At 51.9% G+C, this 25,929-nt stretch overlaps 1 protein-coding gene across 1 annotated transcript in view; it reads right to left on the minus strand.

The window, feature by feature from the left end:
* Positions 1-10,559: 10,559 nt before the first annotated feature.
* The window catches only part of LOC148435881 (cytochrome P450 4B1-like), a 351,835-nt gene continuing 336,465 nt past the window's right edge, over positions 10,560-25,929 (minus strand). Inside the window, exon 12 of the mRNA XM_088465383.1 lies at positions 10,560-11,623. Within this exon, the coding sequence (XP_088321509.1) occupies positions 11,455-11,623 (169 nt within the window). The 3' untranslated portion in view covers positions 10,560-11,454. The remainder of the gene's footprint in view (positions 11,624-25,929) is intronic.

Here is a 25,929-nt window from a genome sequence, read left to right on the forward strand (position 1 = left end):
CCTACACCACACAGGGCAGCACCTGTAATAATTATTTGTATGTATGAAGGGCAGCGTACCCCTACACCACACAGGGCAGCCCCTGTAATAATTATATGTATGTATGAAGGGCAGCGTACCCCTACACCACACAGGGCAGCCCCTGTAATAATTATATGTATGTATGAAGGGCAGCGTACCCCTACACCACACAGGGCAGCCCCTGTAATAATTATTTGTATGTATGAAGGGCAGCGTACCCCTACACCACACAGGGCAGCCCCTGTAATAATTATTTGTATGTATGAAGGGCAGCGTACCCCTACACCACACAGGACAGCCACTGTAATAATTATATGTATGTATGAAGGGCAATGTACCCCTACACCACACAGGGCAGCCCCTGTAATAATTATATGTATGTATGAAGGGCAGCGTACCCCTACACCACACAGGGCAGCCCCTGTAATAATTATATGTATGTATGAAGGGCAGCGTACCCCTACACCACACAGGGCAGCCCCTGTAATAATTATATGTATGTATGAAGGGCAGCGTACCCCTACACCACACAGGGCAGCCCCTGTAATAATTATTTGTATGTATGAATGGCAGCGTACCCCTACACCACACAGGGCAGCCCCTGTAATAATTATATGTATGTATGAAGGGCAGCGTACCCCTACACCACACAGGACAGCCCCTGTAATTATTATTTGTATGTATGAAGGGCAGCGTACCCCTACACCACACAGGGCAGCCCCTGTAATAATTATTTGTATGTATGAAGGGCAGCGTACCCCTACACCACACAGGGCAGCCCCTGTAATAATTATATGTATGTATGAAGAGCAGCATACCCCTACACCACACAGGGCAGCCCCTGTAATAATTATTTGTATGTATGAAGGGCAGCGTACCCCTACACCACACAGGGCAGCCTATGTAATAATTATATGTATGTATGAAGGGCAGCATACCCCTACACCACACAGGACAGCCCCTGTAATAATCATTTGTATGTATGAAGGGCAGCGTACCCCTACACCACACAGGGCATCACCTGTAATAATTATTTGTATGTATGAAGGGCAGCGTACCCCTACACCACACAGGGCAGCCCCTGTAATAATTATTTGTATATATGAAGGGCAGCGTAACCCTACACCACACAGGGCAGCCCCTGTAATAATTATATGTATGTATGAAGGGCAGCGTACACCTACACCACACAGGGCAGCCTCTGTAATAATTATTTGTATGTATGAAGGGCAGCGTACCCCTACACCACACAGGGCAGCCCCTGTAATAATTATATGTATGTATGAAGGGCAGCGTACCCCTACACCACACAGGGCAGCCCCTGTAATAATTATATGTATGTATGAAGGGCAGCGTACCCCTACACCACACAGGGCAGCCCCTGTAATAATTATTTGTATGTATGAAGGGCAGCGTACCCCTACACCACACAGGGCAGCCCCTGTAATAATTATTTGTATGTATGAAGGGCAGCGTACCCCTACACCACACAGGGCAGACCCTGTAATAATTATATGTATGTATGAAGGGCAGCGTACCCCTACACCACACAGGGCAGCCCCTGTAATAATTATTTGTATGTATGAAGGGCAACGTACCCCTACACCACACAGGGCAGCCCCTGTAATAATTATTTGTATGTATGAGGGGCAGCGTACCCCTACACCACACAGGGCAGCCCCTGTAATAATTATATGTATGTATGAAGGGCAGAGTACCCCTACACCACACAGGGCAGCCCCTGTAATAATTATTTGTATGTATGAAGGGCAGCATACCCCTACATCACACAGGGCAGCCCCTGTAATAATTATATGTATGTATGAAGAGCAGCGTACCCCTACACCACACAGGGCAGCCCCTGTAATAATTATATGTATGTATGAAGGGCAGCGTACCTCTACACCACACAGGGCATCACCTGTAATAATTATATGTATGTATGAAGAGCAGCGTACCCCTACACCACACAGGGCAGCCCCTGTAATAATTATATGTATGTATGAAGAGCAGCGTACCCCTACACCACACAGGGCAGCCCCTGTAATAATTATATGTATGTATGAAGGACAATGTACCCCTACACCACACAGGACAGCCACTGTAATAATTATATGTATGTATGAAGGGCAGCGTACCCCTACACCACACAGGACAGCCACTGTAATAATTATATGTATGTATGAAGGGCAGCGTACCCCTACACCACACAGGGCAGCCCCTGTAATAATTATTTGTATGTATGAAGGGCAGCGTACCCCTACACCACACAGGGCAGCCTATGTAATAATTATATGTATGTATGAAGGGCAGCGTACCCCTACACCACACAGGGCAGCCCCTGTAATAATTATATGTATGTATGATGGGCAGCGTACCCCTACACCACACAGGGCAGCCCCTGTAATTATTATTTGTATGTATGAAGGGCAGCGTACCCCTACACCACACAGAGCAGCCCCTGTAATAATTATATGTATGTATGAAGGGCAGCGTACCCCTACACCACACAGGGCAGCCCCTGAAATAATTATTTGTATGTATGAAGGGCAGCGTACCCCTACAGCACACAGGGCAGCCCCTGTAAAAATTATATGTATGTATGAGGGGCAGCGTACCCCTACACCACACAGGGCAGCCCCTGAAATAATTATTTGTATGTATGAAGGGCAGCGTACCCCTACACCACACAGGGCAGCTCCTGTAATAATTATATGTATGTATGAAGGGCAGCCCCTGTAATAATTATATGTATGTATGAGGGGCAGGGTACCCCTACACCACACAGGGCAGCTCCTGTAATAATTATATGTATGTATGAAGGGCAGCGTACCCCTACACCACACAGGGCAGCCTATGTAATAATTATATGTATGTATGAAGGGCAGCGTACCCCTACACCACACAGGGCAGCCCCTGTAATAATTATTTGTATTTATGAAGGGCAGCGTACCCCTACACCACACAGGGCAGCCCCTGTAATAATTATATGTATGTATGAAGGGCAGCGTACCCCTACACCACACAGGGCAGCCCCTGTAATAATTATTTGTATGTATGAAGGGCAGCGTACCCATACACCACACAGAGCAGCCCCTGTAATAATTATATGTATGTATGAAGAGCAGCATACCCCTACACCACACAGGGCAGCCCCTGTAATAATTATATGTATGTATGAAGGGCAGCGTACCCCTACACCACACAGGGCAGCCCCTGTAATAATTATTTGTATGTATGAAGGGCAGCGTACCCCTACACCACACAGGGCAGCCCCTGTAATAATTATATGTATGTATGAAGGGCAGAGTACCCCTACACCACACAGGACAGCCCCTGTAATAATTATATGTATGTATGAAGAGCAGCGTACCCCTACACCACACAGGGCAGCACCTGTAATAATTATATGTATGTATGAAGGGCAGAGTACCCCTACACCACACGGGGCAGCCCCTGTAATAATTATATGTATGTATGAAGGGCAGCGTACCCCTACACCACACAGGGCAGCCCCTGTAATAATTATTTGTATGTATGAAGGGCAGCGTACCCCTACTCCACACAGGGCAGCCCCTGTAATAATTATTTGTATGTATGAAGGGCAGCGTATCCCTACACCACACAGGGCATCACCTGTAATAATTATTTGCATGTATGAAGGGCAGCGTACCCCTACACCACACAGGACAGCCCCTGTAATAATTATATGTATGTATGATGGGCAGCGTACCCCTACACCACACAGGGCAGCCCCTGTAATATTTATTTGTATGTATGAAGGGCAGCGTACCCCTACACCACACAGGGCAGCACCTGTAATAATTATTTGTATGTATGAAGGGCAGCGTACCTCTACACCACACAGGGCAGCCCCTGTAATAATTATATGTATGTATGAAGGGCAGCGTACCCCTACACCACAAAGGGCAGCCCCTGTAATAATTATATGTATGTATGAAGGGCATCGTACCCCTACACCACACAGGGCAGCCCCTGTAATAATTATATGTATGTATGAAGGGCAGCGTACCCCTACACCACACAGGGCAGCCCCTGTAATAATTATTTGTATGTATAAAGGGCAGCGTACCCCTACACCACACAGGGCAGCCCCTGTAATAATTATTTGTATGTATGAAGGGCAGCGTACCCCTACACCACACAGGACAGCCACTGTAATAATTATATGTATGTATGAAGGGCAATGTACCCCTACACCACACAGGACAGCCACTGTAATAATTATATGTATGTATGAAGGGCAGCGTACCCCTACACCACACAGGGCAGCCCCTGTAATAATTATTTGTATGTATGAAGGGCAGCGTACCCCTACACCACACAGAGCAGCCCCTGTAATAATTATATGTATGTATGAAGAGCAGCGTACCCCTACACCACACAGGGCAGCCCCTGTAATAATTATATGTATGTATGAAGGGCAACATACCCCTACACCACACAGGGCAGCCACTGTAATAATTATATGTATGTATGAAGGGTAACGTACCCCTACACCACACAGGGCAGCCACTGTAATAATTATATGTAAGTATGAAGGGCAGCGTACCCCTACACCACACAGGGCAGCCCCTGTAATAATTATATGTACGTATGAAGGGCAGCGTACCCTTACACCACACAGGGCAGCCCCTGTAATAATTATATGTATGTATGAAGGGCAGCGTACCCCTACACCACACAGGGCAGCCCCTGTAATAATGATATGTATGTATGAAGGGTAACGTACCCCTACACCACAAAGGGCAGCCCCTGTAATAATTATTTGTATGTATGAAGGGCAGCGTACCCCTACACCACACAGGGCAGCCCCTGTAATAATTATTTGTATGTATGAAGGGCAGCGTACCCCTACACCACACAGGGCAGCCTCTGTAATAATTATTTGTATGTATGAAGGGCAGCGTACCCCTACACCACACAGGGCAGCTCCTGTAATAATTATTTGTATGTATGAAGGGCAGCGTACCCCTACACCACACAGGGCAGCCTCTGTAATAATTATTTGTATGTATGAAGGGCAGCGTACCCCTACACCACACATGGCAGCCCCTGTAATAATTATATCTATGTATGAAGGGCAGCGTACCCCTACACCACACAGGGCAGCCTCTGTAATAATTTTTTGTATGTATGAAGGGCAGCGTACCCCTACACCACACAGGGCAACCCCTGCAATAATTATATCTATGTATGAAGGGCAGCGTACCCCTACACCACACAGGGCAGCCCCTGTAATAATTATTTGTATGTATGAAGGGCAGCGTACCCCTACACCACACAGAGCAGCCCCTGTAATATTTATTTGTATGTATGAAGGGCAGCGTACCCCTACACCACACAGGGCAGCACCTGTAATAATTATTTGTATGTATGAAGGGCAGCGTACCCCTACACCACACAGGGCAGCCTCTGTAATAATTATATCTATGTATGAAGGGCAGCGTACCCCTACACCACACAGGGCAGCCCCTGTAATAATTATTTGTATGTATGAAGGGCAGCGTACCCCTACACCACACAGGACAGCCCCTGTAATAATTATATGTATGTATGAAGGGCAGCGTACCCCTACACCACACAGGGCAGCCCCTGTAATAATTATATGTATGTATGATGGGCAGCGTACCCCTACACCACACAGGGCAACCCCTGCAATAATTATATCTATGTATGAAGGGCAGCGTACCCCTACACCACACAGGGCAGCCCCTGTAATAATTATTTGTATGTATGAAGGGCAGCGTACCCCTACACCACACAGAGCAGCCCCTGTAATATTTATTTGTATGTATGAAGGGCAGCGTACCCCTACACCACACAGGGCAGCCTCTGTAATAATTATATCTATGTATGAAGGGCAGCGTACCCCTACACCACACAGGGCAGCCCCTGTAATAATTATTTGTATGTATGAAGGGCAGCGTACCCCTACACCACACAGGGCAGCCCCTGTAATAATTATTTGTATGTATGAAGGGCAGCGTACCCCTACACCACACAGGGCAGCCCCTGTAATAATTATTTGTATGTATGAAGGGCAGCGTACCCCTACACCACACAGGGCAGCCCCTGTAATAATTATTTGTATGTATGAAGGGCAGCGTACCCCTACACCACACAGGGCAGCCCCTGTAATAATTATTTGTATGTATGAAGGGTAACGTACCCCTACACCACAAAGGGCAGCCCCTGTAATAATTATATGTGTGTATGAAGGGTAACGTACCCCTACACCACAAAGGGCAGCCCCTGTAATAATTATATGTATGTATGAAGGGTAACGTACCCCTACACCACACAGGGCAGCCACTGTAATAATTATATGTATGTATGAAGGGTAACGTACCCCTACACCACACAGGGCAGCCACTGTAATAATTATATGTATGTATGAAGGGCAGCGTACCCCTACACCACACAGGCAGCCCCTGTAATAATTATATGTACGTATGAAGGGCAGCGTACCCCTACACCACACAGGGCAGCCCCTGTAATAATTATATGTATGTATGAAGGGCAGCGTACCCCTACACCACACAGGGCAGCCCCTGTAATAATGATATGTATGTATGAAGGGTAACGTACCCCAACACCACAAAGGGCAGCCCCTGTAATAATTATTTGTATGTATGAAGGGCAGCGTACCCCTACACCACACAGGGCAGCCCCTGTAATAATTATTTGTATGTATGAAGGGCAGCGTACCCCTACACCACACAGGGCAGCCTCTGTAATAATTATTTGTATGTATGAAGGGCAGCGTACCCCTACACCACACATGGCAGCTCCTGTAATAATTATTTGTATGTATGAAGGGCAGCGTACCCCTACACCACACAGGGCAGCCTCTGTAATAATTATTTGTATGTATGAAGGGCAGCGTACCCCTACACCACACAGGGCAGCCCCTGTAATAATTATATCTATGTATGAAGGGCAGCGTACCCCTACACCACACAGGGCAGCCTCTGTAATAATTATTTGTATGTATGAAGGGCAGCGTACCCCTACACCACACAGGGCAACCCCTGCAATAATTATATCTATGTATGAAGGGCAGCGTACCCCTACACCACACAGGGCAGCCCCTGTAATAATTATTTGTATGTATGAAGGGCAGCGTACCCCTACACCACACAGAGCTGCCCCTGTAATATTTATTTGTATGTATGAAGGGCAGCGTACCCCTACACCACACAGAGCAGCACCTGTAATAATTATTTGTATGTATGAAGGGCAGCGTACCCCTACACCACACAGGGCAGCCTCTGTAATAATTATATCTATGTATGAAGGGCAGCGTACCCCTACACCACACAGGGCAGCCCCTGTAATAATTATTTGTATGTATGAATGGCAGCGTACCCCTACACCACACAGGACAGCCCCTGTAATAATTATATGTATGTATGAAGGGCAGCGTACCCCTACACCACACAGGGCAGCCCCTGTAATAATTATATGTATGTATGATGGGCAGCGTACCCCTACACCACACAGGGCAACCCCTGCAATAATTATATCTATGTATGAAGGGCAGCGTACCCCTACACCACACAGGGCAGCCCCTGTAATAATTATTTGTATGTATGAAGGGCAGCGTACCCCTACACCACACAGAGCAGCCCCTGTAATATTTATTTGTATGTATGAAGGGCAGCGTACCCCTACACCACACAGGGCAGCCTCTGTAATAATTATATCTATGTATGAAGGGCAGCATACCCCTACACCACACAGGGCAGCCCCTGTAATAATTATTTGTATGTATGAAGGGCAGCGTACCCCTACACCACACAGGGCAGCCCCTGTAATAATTATTTGTATGTATGAAGGGCAGCGTACCCCTACACCACACAGGGCAGCCCCTGTAATAATTATTTGTATGTATGAAGGGCAGCGTACCCCTACACCACACAGGGCAGCCCCTGTAATAATTATTTGTATGTATGAAGGGCAGCGTACCCCTACACCACACAGGGCAGCCCCTGTAATAATTATTTGTATGTATGAAGGGCAGCGTACCCCTACACCACACAGGGCAGCTCCTGTAAAAATACTTTTTATTTTTGGGCGGTAGCCCCTTGACAGGCAGAGCATAGCACCCCTGCACACCTACCTATGCCAATAACAGGTGTGGCTAACACACACACAGAAAAACACTGGTGGTAGGTGAGGAGAGTGCCTGAAGGACGAGCACCCTCTGGACAACACAGCACTACAGCCAGCCCCTATGTATATGGACAACAGTAGATAGCCATCCCCTACAGGCCAGATCCCTCCCTCTTCACAGTAACCAGCCCAGTATGTAATGTATATAAGTACTAAGTTTATTATTTATCAGACAACGGTAGCCAACAGCTCCGGGAACCGAGTCTGATGGGAAACCACGAGCCTGACTCGGTTCCTGGCTCAGATCAGGGGTGCTCGGGGGGTTCAAATTTTGAAAATCTGAACATGTTCATCCCTAGTACAATGGCTGTAGGTGTGGGTTATATAGGGATGTGTTTATGATTTATGGAGTTCACATCACATGGGTTAATTAGCCTCAGATTTTTTTAAATGTATGAAAGTGTCATTAAACTCGCCTATCTGAACATGGTCTAAAGTTTTTGCAATTTTTAGTAAAGTTTAGGTTGCGAATTTATAACTCTTATTACATTTGGATACGAGTTTGCAAATCGCAAATTTGCAAAAGGTTAAAAAATGCAAAATTGTCCAAAACCAAATCTTTAAAATCTTTGAAAGCACTGACTGGTTCCTGTACAGAAATATCTTAACCGAGGCGATTGACCGTACTACACATAGGACCTCATTCAGAGTCGGTCAAAGCGGCTGCACGGTCGTACGGGAAAAGGGGCCAGATATGCAAATGATTCCCTCGCAAGTTGCGTCCCTAAGTTCGGATCGGCTGCTGGCCGACCAAGGGGAGGAAGCGGCCGGAAGACAAAAAAAATACGCCCCCTTCTCGTACGCATTACACGTCATCTCCGGGCATATAAGGATTAATCGAGAACCTCTCTTTAGCTCTACGATCATGTCAGTGTAAAAAACTCCAATGTCACATGTGCCATGATGCTACTTTGTTAATTATGCACTCCCATAATCCGTATGCACTCCCATAATCCGTATGCACGCCCATAAAATGCCGTTCGCATAATTAGGCACAGCTGCGTTCGGATCTCCACTCCCCCGTTTTCAAGCACTTTCCCCTGTTACCACCCACAAACGCCTCCTCCTGTCACTCAAACTACCGACCTGGCTGTGTTCAAGGAGAGAGAAATTTCTGATCGTAACAGCTAGTTTGCGCACGCGCACTGCGACCTTTACGCATGTGCAGTATAGCGAACATCGGTGGCGTACGACCGTGCGGCCACTTCGACCGACTCTGAATGAGGTCCATTAACTCTTCTAATAAGTAATTCTCTTGGGTATGGTCGGATTCGTGCTGCATCTCCACAACCCTCACATCCCCCCAACACCCGTTCCCCTCTCAGTCTCAGGGTGCTATTCATCAACATTAAAATAAATTTTTTAAGGACATTTTCCTTAATTAACGTCATTTTAGTATTCCTGATGACACAGGAGATAACACTGATATATCCTTGCTAAGTCCCCCTACGTTAATTTTCCATATGAGGACATTAGTACATTAGTATGGGGATATGGAAATTATGGTATTCATCAAATTCCGAAAATTATGTATTTTTGGAAGTTGATGTAGTTACTATTTGCCACTGTGAGGTGGTGAATAGTAGGTAACACTTAACCTGCTTACAGCTGGACAGGTCCCCCGACGTCTTCCTCCGGCGCTATTTTTTTTTCTAAACAGTACTGTGTGCTGCTGGGGAGACCACATGACCGCATAGCAGACGGAGCCAGAGGCTGCTGCGCGGGCAGGTAAGTGCCGAACGGGGGGTGAGGTGAAGGGGGGGGAGGGAGGTGAGCGGAGGGGAGGACACAAACTTACCGCAGGTGTAGGCAGTGCTGCGCATGCGCTGGTTTTACAGATGTAACAGCGTAAGCGCAGCACGGATTCCAGCTGTGGTAAGTTAGTGTAGATAGAGATAACTATCTATTTCCAAACAGGCGGTTATCGCTAAAATGACAGCTACCGGTATAGATAGTTATAGGGAGGAGGAATGATGGATCCTCCGGTAATTAGGTAGAACTCCATGCCAGCTCTAACCCTAATCACCTCCTGGGAAACTTTAGTTATGATGAATAGGCCCCACTATTCTTTACCTTTCTCACCCCCCCCCTAATTCATGTTCCATGGTTTATAATTTTCTTTTTTTATTATTTCTGATGTTTAAGTCTTATGACCAAATGCTTCATTTTCAGCATGATCACATTCACTGAGTAACTGAAGTCTAATCTTAGTTTGTTCTTTTCTTCTTAAAAGACAATAATTTCAATGACTATAATTGCATTTATTCTGTGTTCTTCTCATCACACCATTATTGTAACAACTATTGTACTTTTCATTGATGTTGTTACTGTATTCATTCTATATGGATCCCTGATACAATCCTTCTGTTTTGCAAACAAATCTAATAAAAACAAATTAAAAAAAAATAAAAAACAACATGCAAAATTGCCTTTTCTTGCACCCTATTACCAGGGGCATCTGAAGAGAGGGGGGGCCTATGTGCACTCCCCATGCGGGGCCCCCTCATCTCTCCCTGGTGGCCGGCAGTCCACTGATGCGGCTGGCCGGCCACCGGAGCATTAGCAGACTCTGGGCACTAGAGTGTGCCCAGAGTCTACTGCACATGCCCAGAATGCCGGAAAAATGGCTGCGGCAAGCTAAAAATAGTATGGTTGCAGGGTGTGCGGTGTGGAGCCCCCCTGGACCCAGGGGCCCGTGTGCCCCAAACACCCTGCACCCATTATAGATACGCTCCTGCCTATTACATTTGAGAGTAAAAAAAAAAATGCGAATTACATATCAAACTCACAAAAAACACAAAATTACAACCTGGTTCTAATAAAAAAACACCACAAAGTAACAGTACAGATAAAATGTGACACTGATCAAAGGTGCTAAAACCTCGTTACATAAATAAAACAAAACAAATAAACAATACTTCTCACACGTTATTTCTGTATTAACCATAGGGAGTGGGTCTAGTATATATAATGCACATATGGTGAACTGATTATACTGTGCAAGTTGTATATTAATTATACAGTAGCTAGGAAATGGTCAGTAGTATATTTGCTTTGCTAATATATGATAAAACCAACAGCAGTAGAAAAGAGAGATTTAGCATGTTCTATAACAGTCTGTAACATTATTTTAATTTTATTTTATTTTGACATTATAACACATTTTTGAAGATAAGTAAATTGAAGATAAATTTATGAGATTCTTCTTATACATAATAGAGCAGGTGTCCGAGATCAGCCTGCTGCCTTTAGGAATACATGGATGCCATTTTTGGAGCGCAGGACCAGCTGGGGTAGTTTCAGTGGTGGTTTGGAGAGATTTGGTGAAAGCTCAAAGCGATTGAGTGTCAGGGCCAGAGCCACTTTCATCTCATTCATAGCAAAGTTCTGTCCAATGCAGTTTCTGAGATACAAGATAGGAAGAAAATTAATATGAACAATTTACATATAGCGGTGAAATTTGGTTTCTCTCTATCTCCCATATTCTGTATCCTTTATTGAACAGTGGAATATTGGGGACTTAAGGGGGATTTGCAGTTGCCCAGAACCTCTCCCCATCCCTATACTCAATTTATCAAATCCAGTAAACTCAATGAATAATTTCTAATAGTCCAGTGACCACTCGAAGAAGTCAAATTTTGTATTATTTGAAAAAAGAAAAAGGTGGTCACCCTGAATCCTGTCCCATTCTCTCACTCTGGCACTGTAGCATCATAGCCATCTAATACTGCAGCTCACAGCTCGCTCCTTTCCTCAGCCGCTGCCCAGGAACACACAGGCCTGATCACTGGCTATAGAGAGAGGGGGGAGCGGGTGGTGATTACCCTGGCCTGGCCATACCTGTGCTCACTCTGGCACTGTAGCGTTATAGCCATCTATAATACTGCAGTTCACAGCTCGCTCCTTTCCTCAGCCGCTGCCCAGGAACACACCTGCCTGATCACTGGCTATAGAGAGAGGGGGGAGCGGGTGGTGATTACCCTGGCCTTGCCATACCTGTGCTCACTCTGGCACTGTAGCGTTATAGCCATCTATAATACTGCAGCTCACAGCTCGCTCCTTTCCTCAGCCGCTGCCCAGGAACACACCTGCCTGATCACTGGCTATAGAAAGAGGGGGGAGCGGGTGATGATTACCCTGGCCTGGCCATACCTGTGCTCACTCTGGCACTGTAGAGTCATAGCCATCTATAATACTGCAGCTCACAGCTCGCTCCTTTCCTCAGCCACTGCCCAGGAACACACCTGCCTGATCACTGGCTATAGAGAGAGGGGGAGTGGGTGGTGATTACCCTGGCCTGGCCATACCTGTGCTCACTCTGGCACTGTAGCGTCATAGCCATCTATAATACTGCAGCTCACAGCTCGCTCCTTTCCTCAGCCGCTGCCCAGGAACACACCTGTCTGATCACTGGCTATAGTGAGAGGGGGGAGCGGATGATGATTACCCTGGCCTGGCCATACCTGTGCTCACTCTGGCACTGTAGAGTCATAGCCATCTATAATACTGCAGCTCACAGCTCGCTCCTTTCCTCAGCCGCTGCCCAGGAACACACCTGCCTGATCACTGGCTATAGAGAGCGGGGGGAGCGGGTGATGATTACCCTGGCCTGGCCATACCTGTGCTCACTCTGGCACTGTAGCATCATAGCCATCTAATACTGCAGCTCACAGCTCGCTCCTTTCCTCAGCCACTGCCCAGGAACACACCTGCCTGATCACTGGCTATAGAGAGAGGGGGGAGCGGGTGGTGATGACCCTGGCCTGGCCATACCTGTGCTCACTCTGGCACTGTAGCATCATAGCCATCTATAATACTGCAGCTCACAGCTCGCTCCTCTCCTCAGCCGCTGCCCAGGAACACACCTGCCTGATCACTGGCTATAGAGAGAGGGGGGGAGCGGGGTGATGATTACCCTGGCCTGGCCATACCTGTGCTCACTCTGGCACTGTAGCATCATAGCCATCTAATACTGCAGCTCACAGCTCGCTCCTTTCCTCAGCCGCTGCCCAGGAACACACCTGTCTGATCACTGGCTATAGAGAGAGGGGGGGGAGAGGGGTGGTGATTACCCTGGCCTGGCCATACCTGTGCTCACTCTGGCACTGTAGAGTCATAGCCATCTAGTAGAATACTGCAGCTCACAGCTCGCTCCTTTTCCTCAGCCGCTGCCCAGGAACACACCTGCCTGATCACTGGCTATAGGAGAGCGGGGGGAGAGCGGGTGGTGATTACCCTGGCCTGGCCATACCTGTGCTCACTCTGGCACTGTAGCGTCATAGCCATCTATAATACTGCAGCTCACAGCTCCGCTCCTTTCCTCAGCCGCTGCCCAGGAACACACCTGCCTGATCACTGGCTATAGAGAGCGGGGTGGGGGGAGCGGGTGGTGATTACCGCTGGCCTGGCCATACTGTGCTCACTCTGGCACTGTAGCGTCATAGCCATCTAATACTGCAGCCTCACAGCTCGCTCCTTTCCTCAGCCACTGCCCAGGAACACACCTGCCTGATCACTGGCTATAGAGAGAGGGGGGAGCGGGGTGGTGATGACCCTGGCCTGGCCATACCTGTGCTCACTCTGGCACTGTAGCATCATAGCCATCTATAATACTGCAGCTCACAGCTCGCTCGCTCTCTCTCAGCCGCTGCCCAGGAACACACCTGTCTGATCACTGGCTATTAGAGAGAGGGGGGAGAGGGTGGTGATTACCCTGGCCTGGCCATACCTGTGCTCACTCTGGCACTGTAGAGTCATAGCCATCTATAATACTGCAGCTCACAGCTCGCTCCTTTCCTCAGCCGCTGCCCAGGAACACACCTGCCTGATCACTGGCTATAGAGAGGGCGGGGGGAGCGGCGTGGTGATTACCCTGGCCTGGCCATACCTGTGCTCACTCTGGCACTGTAGCGTCATAGCCATCTATAATACTGCAGCTCACAGCTCGCTCCCTTTCCTCAGCCGCTGCCCAGGAACACACCTGCCTGATCACTGGCTATAGAGAGAGGGGGGGAGGCGGGTGGTGATTACCCTGGCCTGGCCCATACCTGTGCTCACTCTGGCACTGTAGCGTCATAGCCATCTAATACTGCAGCTCACAGCTCGCTCCTTTCCTCAGCCGCTGCCCAGGAACACAACCTGCCTGATCACTGGCTATAGAGAGCGGGGGGAGCGGGGGTGGTGATTACCCTGGCCTGGCCATACCTGTGCTCACTCTGTCACTGTAGCATCATAGCCATCTATAATACTGCAGCTCACAGCTCGCTCCTTTCCTCAGCCGCTGCCCAGGAACACACCTGTCTGATCACTGGCAATAGTGAGAGGGGGGAGCGGGTGGTGATTACCCTGGCCTGGCCATACCTGTGCTCACTCTGGCACTGTAGCGTCATAGCCATCTAATACTGCAGCTCACAGATCGCTACTTTCCTCAGCCGCTGCCCAGGAACACACCTGTCTGATCACTGGCTATAGTGAGAGGGGGGAGCGGGTGGTGATTACCCTGGCCTGGCCATACCTGTGCTCACTCTGGCACTGTAGCGTCATAGCCATCTAATACTGCAGCTCACAGATCGCTCCTTTCCTCAGCCGCTGCCCAGGAACACACCTGCCTGATCACTGGCTATAGAGAGAGGGGGGGAGCGGGTGGTGATAACCCTGGCCTGGCCATACCTGTGCTCACTCTGGCACTGTAGCGTCATAGCCATCTAATACTGCAGCTCACAGCTCGCTCCTTTCCTCAGCCGCTACCCAGGAACACACCTGCCTGATCACTGGCAATAGAGAGAGGGGGGAGCGGGTGGTGATTACCCTGGCCTGGCCATACCTGTGCTCACTCTGGCACTGTAGCGTCATAGCCATCTATAATACTGCAGCTCACAGCTCGCTCCTTTCCTCAGCCGCTGCCCAGGAACACACCTGCCTGATCACTGGCTATAGAGAGAGGGGGGAGAGGGTGATGATTACCCTGGCCTGGCCATACCTGTGCTCACTCTGGCGCTGTAGCGTCATAGCCATCTATAATAGTGCAGCTCACAGCTCGCTCCTCTCCTCAGCCGCTGCCCAGGAACACACCTGTCTGATCACTGGCTATAGAGAGAGGGGGGAGCGGGTGATGATTTCCCTGGCCTGGCCATACCTGTGCTCACTCTGGCACTGTAGCGTCATAGCCATCTAATACTGAGGATCACAGCTCGCTCCTTTCCTCAGCCGCTGCCCAGGAACACACCTGTCTGATCACTGGCTACAGAGAGCGGGGGGAGCGGGTGATGATTACCCTGGCCTGGTCATACCTGTGCTCACTCTGGCACTGTAGCGTCATAGCCATCTATAATACTGCAGCTCACAGCTCGCTCCTTTCCTCAGCCGCTGCCCAGGAACACACCTGTCTGATCACTGGCTATAGAGAGAGGGGGGGAGCGGGTGGTGATTACCCTGGCCTGGCCATACCTGTGCTCACTCTGGCACTGTAGCGTCATAGCCATCTATAATACTGCAGCTCACAGCTCGCTCCTTTCCTCAGCCGCTGCCCAGGAACACACCTGCCTGATCACTGGCTATAGAGAGAGGGGGGGAGCGGGTGGTGATTACCCTGGCCTGGCCATACCTGTGCTCACTCTCGCACTGTAGAGTCATAGCCATCTATAATACTGCAGCTCACAGCTCGCTCCTTTCCTCAGCCGCTGCCCAGGAACACACCTGTCTGATCACTGGCTATAGAGAGAGGGGGGAGCGGGTGATGATTACCCTGGCCTGGCCATACCTGTGCTCACTCTGGCACTGTAGCGTCATAGCCATCTATAATACTGCAGCTCACAGCTCGCTCCTTTCCTCAGCCGCTGCCCAGGAACACACCTGCCTGATCACTGGCTATAGAGAGAGGGGGGGAGCGGGTGGTGATTACCCTGGCCTGGCCATACCTGTGCTCACTCTGGCACTGTAGCATCATAGCCATCTAATACTGCAGCTCACAGCTCGCTCCTTTCCTCAGCCGCTGCCCAGGAACACACCTGCCTGATCACTGGCTATAGAGAGAGGGGGGAGCGGGTGGTGATTACCCTGGCCTGGCCATACCTGTGCTCACTCTGGCACTGTAGCGTCATAGCCATCTATAATACTGCAGCTCACAGCTCGCTCCTTTCCTCAGCTGCTGCCCAGGAACACACCTGCCTGATCACTGGCTATAGAGAGAGGGGGGAGCGGGTATTGATTACCCTGGCCTGGCCATACCTGTGCTCACTCTGGCACTGTAGCGTTATAGCCATCTATAATACTGCAGCTCACAGCTCGCTCCTTTCCTCAGCCGCTGCCCAGGAACACACCTGCCTGATCACTGGCTATAGAGAGAGGGGGGGAGCGGGTGATGATTACCCTGGCCTGGCCATACCTGTGCTCACTCTGGCACTGTAGCGTCATAGCCATCTAATACTGCAGCTCACAGCTCGCTCCTTTCCTCAGCCGCTGCCCAGGAACACACCTGCCTGATCACTGGCTATAGAGAGCGGGGGGAGCGGGTGATGATTACCCTGGCCTGGCCATACCTGTGCTCACTCTGGCACTGTAGCGTCATAGCCATCTATAATACTGAGGCTCACAGCTCGCTCCTTTCCTCAGCCGCTGCCCAGGAACACACCTGCCTGATCACTGGCTATAGAGAGCGGGGGGAGCGGGTGATGATTACCCTGGCCTGGCCATACCTGTGCTCACTCTGGCACTGTAGCGTCATAGCCATCTATAATACTGCAGCTCACAGCTCTCTCCTTTCCTCAGCCGCTGCCCAGGAACACACCTGCCTGATCACTGGCTATAGAGAGCGGGGGGAGCGGGTGGTGATTACCCTGGCCTGGCCATACCTGTGCTCACTCTGGCACTGTAGCATCATAGCCATCTATAATACTGCAGCTCACAGCTCGCTCCTCTCCTCAGCCGCTGCCCAGGAACACACCTGCCTGATCACTGGCTATAGAGAGAGGGGGGAGCGGGTGATGATTACCCTGGCCTGGCCATACCTGTATTCACTCTGGCACTGTAGCGTCATAGCCATCTAATACTGCAGCTCACAGCTCGCTCCTTTCCTCAGCCGCTGCCCAGGAACACACCTGCCTGATCACTGGCTATAGAGAGAGGGGGGAGCGGGTGGTGATTACCCTGGCCTGGCCATACCTGTGCTCACTCTGGCACTGTAGTGTCATAGCCATCTATAATACTGCAGCTCACAGCTCGCTCCTTTCCTCTGCCGCTGCCCAGGAACACACCTGCCTGATCACTGGCTACAGAGAGAGTGGGGAGCGGGTGATGTTTACCCTGGCCTGGCCATACCTGTGCTCACTCTGGCACTGTAGCATCATAGCCATCTATAATACTGCAGCTCACAGCTCGCTCCTTTCCTCAGCCGCTGCCCAGGAACACACCTGCCTGATCACTGGCTATAGAGAGAGGGGGGAGCGGGTGGTGATTACCCTGGCCTGGCCATACCTGTGCTCACTCTGGCACTGTAGCGTCATAGCCATCTAATACTGCAGCTCACAGCTCGCTCCTTTCCTCAGCCGCTGCCCAGGAACACACCTGCCTGATCACTGGCTATAGAGAGAGGGGGGAGCGGGTGGTGATTACCCTGGCCTGGCCATACCTGTGCTCACTCTGGCACTGTAGCATCATAGCCATCTAATACTGCAGCTCACAGCTCGCTCCTTTCCTCAGCCGCTGCCCAGGAACACACCTGCCTGATCACTGGCTATAGAGAGAGGGGGGAGCGGGTGATGATTACCCTGGCCTGGCCATACCTGTGCTCACTCTGGCACTGTAGCGTTATAGCCATCTATAATACTGCAGCTCACAGCTCGCTCCTTTCCTCAGCCGCTGCCCAGGAACACACCTGCCTGATCACTGGCTATAGAGAGAGGGGGGAGCGGGTGGTGATTACCCTGGCCTGGCCATACCTGTGCTCACTCTGGCACTGTAGCATCATAGCCATCTAATACTGCAGCTCACAGCTCGCTCCTTTCCTCAGCCGCTGCCCAGGAACACACCTGCCTGATCACTGGCTATAGAGAGAGGGGGGAGCGGGTGATGATTACCCTGGCCTGGCCATACCTGTGCTCACTCTGGCACTGTAGCGTTATAGCCATCTATAATACTGCAGCTCACAGCTCGCTCCTTTCCTCAGCCGCTGCCCAGGAACACACCTGCCTGATCACTGGCTATAGAGAGAGGGGGGAGCGGGTGATGATTACCCTGGCCTGGCCATACCTGTGCTCACTCTGGCACTGTAGCGTCATAGCCATCTAATACTGCAGCTCACAGCTCGCTCCTTTCCTCAGCCGCTGCCCAGGAACACACCTGCCTGATCACTGGCTATAGAGAGCGGGGGGAGCGGGTGATGATTACCCTGGCCTGGCCATACCTGTGCTCACTCTGGCACTGTAGTGTCATAGCCATCTATAATACTGCAGCTCACAGCTCGCTCCTTTCCTCAGCCGCTGCCCAGGAACACACCTGCCTGATCACTGGCTATAGAGAGCGGGGGGAGCGGGTGGTGATTACCCTGGCCTGGCCATACCTGTGCTCACTCTGGCACTGTAGCATCATAGCCATCTATAATACTGCAGCTCACAGCTCGCTCCTTTCCTCAGCCGCTGCCCAGGAACACACCTGTCTGATCACTGGCTATAGTGAGAGGGGGGAGCGGGTGATGATTACCCTGGCCTGGCCATACCTGTGCTCACTCTGGCACTGTAGCGTCATAGCCATCTATAATACTGTAGCTCACAGCTCGCTCCTTTCCTCAGCCGCTGCCCAGGAACACACCTGCCTGAGCACTGGCTATAGAGAGAGGGGTGAGCGGGTGGTGATTACCCTGGCCTGGCCATACCTGTGCTCACTCTGGCACTGTAGTGTCATAGCCATCTAATACTGCAGCTCACAGCTCGCTCCTTTCCTCAGCCGCTGCCCAGGAACACACCTGCCTGATCACTGGCTATAGAGAGAGGGGGGAGCGGGTGGTGATTACCCTGGCCTGGCCATACCTGTGCTCACTCTGGCACTGTAGCATCATAGCCATCTATAATACTGCAGCTCACAGCTCGCTCCTTTCCTCAGCCGCTGCCCAGGAACACACCTGCCTGATCACTGGCTATAGAGAGAGGGGGGGAGCGGGTGGTGATTACCCTGGCCTGGCCATACCTGTGCTCACTCTGGCACTGTAGCATCATAGCCATCTATAATACTGCAGCTCACAGCTCGCTCCTTTCCTCAGCCGCTGCCCAGGAACACACCTGCCTGATCACTGGCTATAGAGAGAGGGGGGAGCGGGTGGTGATTACCCTGGCCTGGCCATACCTGTGCTCACTCTGGCACTGTAGAGTCATAGCCATCTATAATACTGAGGCTCACAGCTCGCTCCTTTCCTCAGCCGCAGCCCAGGAACACACCTGCCTGATCACTGGCTATAGAGAGAGGGGGGAGCGGGTGGTGATGACCCTGGCCTGGCCATACCTGTGCTCACTCTGGCACTGTAGCATCATAGCCATCTATAATACTGCAGCTCACAGCTCGCTCCTTTCCTCAGCCGCTGCCCAGGAACACACCTACCTAATCACTGGCTATAGAGAGAGGGGGGAGCGGGTGATGATTACCCTAGCCTGGCCATACCTGTGCTCACTCTGGCACTGTAGCGTCATAGCCATCTAATACTGCAGCTCACAGCTCGCTCCTCTCCTCAGCCGCTGCCCAGGAACACACCTGCCTGATCACTGGCTATAGAGAGAGGGGGGAGCGGGTGATGATTACCCTGGCCTGGCCATACCTGTGCTCACTCTGGCACTGTAGGATCATAGCCATCTATAATACTGCAGCTCACAGCTCGCTCCTTTCCTCAGCCGCTGCCCAGGAACACACCTGTCTGATCACTGGCTACAGAGAGAGGGGGGAGCGGGTGGTGATTACCCTGGCCTGGCCATACCTGTGCTCACTCTGGCACTGTAGCATCATAGCCATCTAATACTGCAGCTCACAGCTCGCTCCTTTCCTCAGCCGCTGCCCAGGAACACACCTGCCTGATCACTGGCTATAGAGTGAGGGGGGAGCGGGTGATGATTACCCTGGCCTGGCCATACCTGTGCTCACTCTGGCACTGTAGAGTCATAGCCATCTATAATACTGAGGCTCACAGCTCGCTCCTTTCCTCAGCCGCAGCCCAGGAACACACCTGCCTGATCACTGGCTATAGAGAGAGGGGGGAGCGGGTGGTGATGACCCTGGCCTGGCCATACCTGTGCTCACTCTGGCACTGTAGCATCATAGCCATCTATAATACTGCAGCTCACAGCTCGCTCCTTTCCTCAGCCGCTGCCCAGGAACACACCTACCTAATCACTGGCTATAGAGAGAGGGGGGAGCGGGTGATGATTACCCTGGCCTGGCCATACCTGTGCTCACTCTGGCACTGTAGCGTCATAGCCATCTAATACTGCAGCTCACAGCTCGCTCCTCTCCTCAGCCGCTGCCCAGGAACACACCTGCCTGATCACTGGCTATAGTGAGAGGGGGGAGCGGGTGGTGATTACCCTGGCCTGGCCATACCTGTGCTCACTCTGGCACTGTAGTATCATAGCCATCTATAATACTGCAGCTCACAGCTCGCTCCTTTCCTCAGCCGCTGCCCAGGAACACACCTGTCTGATCACTGGCTACAGAGAGAGGGGGGAGCGGGTGGTGATTACCCTGGCCTGGCCATACCTGTGCTCACTCTGGCACTGTAGCATCATAGCCATCTATAATACTGCAGCTCACAGCTCGCTCCTTTCCTCAGCCGCTGCCCAGGAACACACCTGCCTGATCACTGGCTATAGAGAGAGGGGGGAGCGGGTGATGATTACCCTGGCCTGGCCATACCTGTGCTCACTCTGGCACTGTAGAGTCATAGCCATCTATAATACTGAGGCTCACAGCTCGCTCCTTTCCTCAGCCGCAGCCCAGGAACACACCTGCCTGATCACTGGCTATAGAGAGAGGGGGGAGCGGGTGGTGATGACCCTGGCCTGGCCATACCTGTGCTCACTCTGGCACTGTAGCATCATAGCCATCTATAATACTGCAGCTCACAGCTCGCTCCTTTCCTCAGCCGCTGCCCAGGAACACACCTACCTAATCACTGGCTATAGAGAGAGGGGGGAGCGGGTGATGATTACCCTGGCCTGGCCATACCTGTGCTCACTCTGGCACTATAGCGTCATAGCCATCTAATACTGCAGCTCACAGCTCGCTCCTCTCCTCAGCCGCTGCCCAGGAACACACCTGCCTGATCACTGGCTATAGTGAGAGGGGGGAGCGGGTGGTGATTACCCTGGCCTGGCCATACCTGTGCTCACTCTGGCACTGTAGTGTCATAGCCATCTATAATACTGCAGCTCACAGCTCGCTCCTTTCCTCAGCCGCTGCCCAGGAACACACCTGTCTGATCACTGGCTACAGAGAGAGGGGGGAGCGGGTGGTGATTACCCTGGCCTGGCCATACCTGTGCTCACTCTGGCACTGTAGCATCATAGCCATCTAATACTGCAGCTCACAGCTCGCTCCTCTTCTCAGCCGCTGCCCAGGAACACACCTGCCTGATCACTGGCTATAGAGAGAGGGGGGAGCGGGAGGTGATTACCCTGGCCTGGCCATACCTGTGCTCACTCTGGCACTGTAGCGTTATAGCCATCTATAATACTGCAGCTCACAGCTCGCTCCTTTCCTCAGCCGCTGCCCAGGAACACACCTGTCTGATCACTGGCTATAGAGAGAGGGGGGAGCGGGTGGTGATTACCCTGGCCTGGCCATACCTGTGCTCACTCTGGCACTGTAGCGTCATAGCCATCTATAATACTGCAGCTCACAGCTCGCTCCTTTCCTCAGCCGCTGCCCAGGAACACACCTGTCTGATCACTGGCTATAGAGAGAGGGGGGAGCGGGTGATGATTACCCTGGCCTGGCCATACCTGTGCTCACTCTGGCACTGTACCATCATAGCCATCTAATACTGCAGCTCACAGCTCGCTCCTTTCCTCAGCCGCTGCCCAGGAACACACCTGCCTGATCACTGGCTATAGAGAGAGGGGGGAGCGGGTGGTGATTACCCTGGCCTTGCCATACCTGTGCTCACTCTGGCACTGTAGCGTCATAGCCATCTATAATACTGAGGCTCACAGCTCGCTCCTTTCCTCAGCCGCTGCCCAGGAACACACCTGCCTGATCACTGGCTATAGAGAGAGGGGGGAGCGGGTGGTGATTACCCTGGCCTGGCCATACCTGTGCTCACTCTGGCACTGTAGCGTCATAGCCATCTAATACTGCAGCTCACAGCTCGCTCCTTTCCTCAGCCGCTGCCCAGGAACACACCTGCCTGATCACTGGCTATAGAGAGCGGGGGGAGCGGGTGGTGATTACCCTGGCCTTGCCATACCTGTGCTCACTCTGGCACTGTAGCATCATAGCCATCTATAATACTGCAGCTCACAGCTCGCTCCTTTCCTCAGCCACTGCCCAGGAACACACCTGCCTGATCACTGGCTATAGAGAGAGGGGGGAGCGGGTGATGATTACCCTGGCCTGGCCATACCTGTGCTCACTCTGGCACTGTAGCGTCATAGCCATCTAATACTGCAGCTCACAGCTCGCTCCTTTCCTCAGCCGCTGCCCAGGAACACACCTGTCTGATCACTGGCTATAGAGAGAGGGGGGAGCGGGTGGTGATTACCCTGGCCTGGCCATACCTGTGCTCACTCTGGCACTGTAGCGTCATAGCCATCTATAATACTGCAGCTCACAGCTCGCTCCTTTCCTCAGCCGCTGCCCAGGAACACACCTGTCTGATCACTGGCTATAGAGAGCGGGGTGAGCGGGTGGTGATTACCCTGGCCTGGCCATACCTGTGCTCACTCTGGCACTGTAGAGTCATAGCCATCTAATACTGCAGCTCACAGCTCGCTCCTTTCCTCAGCCGCTGCCCAGGAACACACCTGCCTGATCACTGGCTATAGAGAGAGGGGGGAGCGGGTGATGATTACCCTGGCCTGGCCATACCTGTGCTCACTCTGGCACTGTAGAGTCATAGCCATCTAATACTGCAGCTCACAGCTCGCTCCTTTCCTCAGCCGCTGCCCAGGAACACACCTGCCTGATCACTGGCTATAGAGAGAGAGGGGAGCGGGTGATGATTACCCTGGCCTTGCCATACCTGTGCTCACTCTGGCACCGTAGCATCATAGCCATCTATAATACTGCAGCTCACAGCTCGCTCCTTTCCTCAGCCACTGCCCAGGAACACACCTGCCTGATCACTGGCTATAGAGAGAGGGGGGAGCGGGTGGTGATTACCCTGGCCTGGCCATACCTGTGCTCACTCTGGCACTGTAGCGTCATAGCCATCTATAATACTGCAGCTCACAGCTCGCTCCTTTCCTCAGCCGCTGCCCAGGAACACACCTGTCTGATCACTGGCTATAGAGAGCGGGGGGAGCGGGTGGTGATTACCCTGGCCTGGCCATACCTGTGCTCACTCTAGCACTGTAGCATCATAGCCATCTAATACTGCAGCTCACAGCTCGCTCCTTTCCTCAGCCGCTGCCCAGGAACACACCTGCCTGATCACTGGCTATAGAGAGAGGGGGGAGCGGGTGGTGATTACCCTGGCCTGGCCATACCTGTGCTCACTCTGGCACTGTAGCGTCATAGCCATCTATAATACTGCAGCTCACAGCTCGCTCCTTTCCTCAGCCGCTGCCCAGGAACACACCTGCCTGATCACTGGCTATAGAGAGAGGGGGGAGCGGGTGGTGATTACCCTGGCCTGGCCATACCTGTGCTCACTCTGGCACTGTAGAGTCATAGCCATCTATAATACTGAGGCTCACAGCTCGCTCCTTTCCTCAGCCGCTGCCCAGGAACACACCTGCCTGATCACTGGCTATAGAGAGAGGGGGGAGCGGGTGGTGATTACCCTGGCCTGGCCATACCTGTGCTCACTCTGGCACTGTAGCGTCATAGCCATCTAATACTGCAGCTCACAGCTCGCTCCTTTCCTCAGCCGCTGCCCAGGAACACACCTGCCTGATCACTGGCTATAGAGAGAGGGGGGAGCGGGTGATGATTACCCTGGCCTCGCCATACCTGTGCTCACTCTGGCACTGTAGAATCATAGCCATCTAATACTGCAGCTCACAGCTCGCTCCTTTCCTCAGCCGCTGCCCAGGAACACACCTGCCTGATCACTGGCTATAGAGAGAGGGGGGAGCGGGTGGTGATTACCCTGGCCTGGCCATACCTGTGCTCACTCTGGCACTGTAGCGTCATAGCCATCTATAATACTGCAGCTCACAGCTCGCTCCTTTCCTCAGCCGCTGCCCAGGAACACACCTGCCTGATCACTGGCTATAGAGAGAGGGGGGAGCGGGTGGTGATTACCCTGGCCTGGCCATACCTGTGCTCACTCTGGCACTGTAGCATCATAGCCATCTATAATACTGCAGCTCACAGCTCGCTCCTTTCCTCAGCCGCTGCCCAGGAACACACCTGCCTGATCACTGGCTATAGAGAGCGGGGGGAGCGGGTGGTGATTACCCTGGCCTGGCCATACCTGTGCTCACTCTGGCACTGTAGCATCATAGCCATCTAATACTGCAGCTCACAGCTCGCTCCTTTCCTCAGCCGCTGCCCAGGAACACACCTACCTGATCACTGGCTATAGAGAGAGGGGGGAGCGGAAGGTGATTACCCTGGCCTGGCCATACCTGTGCTCACTCTGGCACTGTAGCGTCATAGCCATCTAATACTGCAGCTCACAGCTCGCTCCTTTCCTCAGCCGCTGCCCAGGAACACTCCTGCCTGATCACTGGCTATAGAGAGCGGGGGGAGCGGGTGGTGATTACCCTGGCCTGGCCATACCTGTGCTCAGTCTGGCACTGTAGCGATATAGCCATCTATAATACTGCAGCTCACAGCTCGCTCCTTTCCTCAGCCGCTGCCCAGGAACACACCTGCCTGATCACTGGCTATAGAGAGCGGGGGGAGCGGGTGGTGATTACCCTGGCCTGGCCATACCTGTGCTCACTCTGGCACTGTAGCGTCATAGCCATCTATAATACTGCAGCTCACAGCTCGCTCCTTTCCTCAGCCGCTGCCCAGGAACACACCTGCCTGATCACTGGCTATAGAGAGCGGGGGGAGCGGGTGATGATTACCCTGGCCTGGCCATACCTGTGCTCACTCTGGCACTGTAGCATCATAGCCATCTATAATACTGCAGCTCACAGCTCGCTCCTTTCCTCAGCCGCTGCCCAGGAACACACCTGCCTGATCACTGGCTATAGAGAGCGGGGGGAGCGGGTGATGATTACCCTGGCCTGGCCATACCTGTGCTCACTCTGGCACTGTAGCATCATAGCCATCTATAATACTGCAGCTCACAGCTCGCTCCTTTCCTCAGCCGCTGCCCAGGAACACACCTGCCTGATCACTGGCTATAGAGAGCGGGGGGAGCGGGTGGTGATTACCCTGGCCTGGCCATACCTGTGCTCACTCTGGCACTGTAGCGTCATAGCCATCTAATACTGCAGCTCACAGCTCGCTCCTTTCCTCAGCTGCTGCCCAGGAACACACCTGTCTGATCACTGGCTATAGTGAGAGGGGGGAGCGGGTGATGATTACCCTGGCCTGGCCATACCTGTGCTCACT

This window comes from Taudactylus pleione, unplaced genomic scaffold (genome assembly GCF_031769625.1).
Source record: "Taudactylus pleione unplaced genomic scaffold, aTauple2 ptg001987l, whole genome shotgun sequence".
NCBI classification, from domain to species: domain Eukaryota; kingdom Metazoa; phylum Chordata; class Amphibia; order Anura; family Myobatrachidae; genus Taudactylus; species Taudactylus pleione.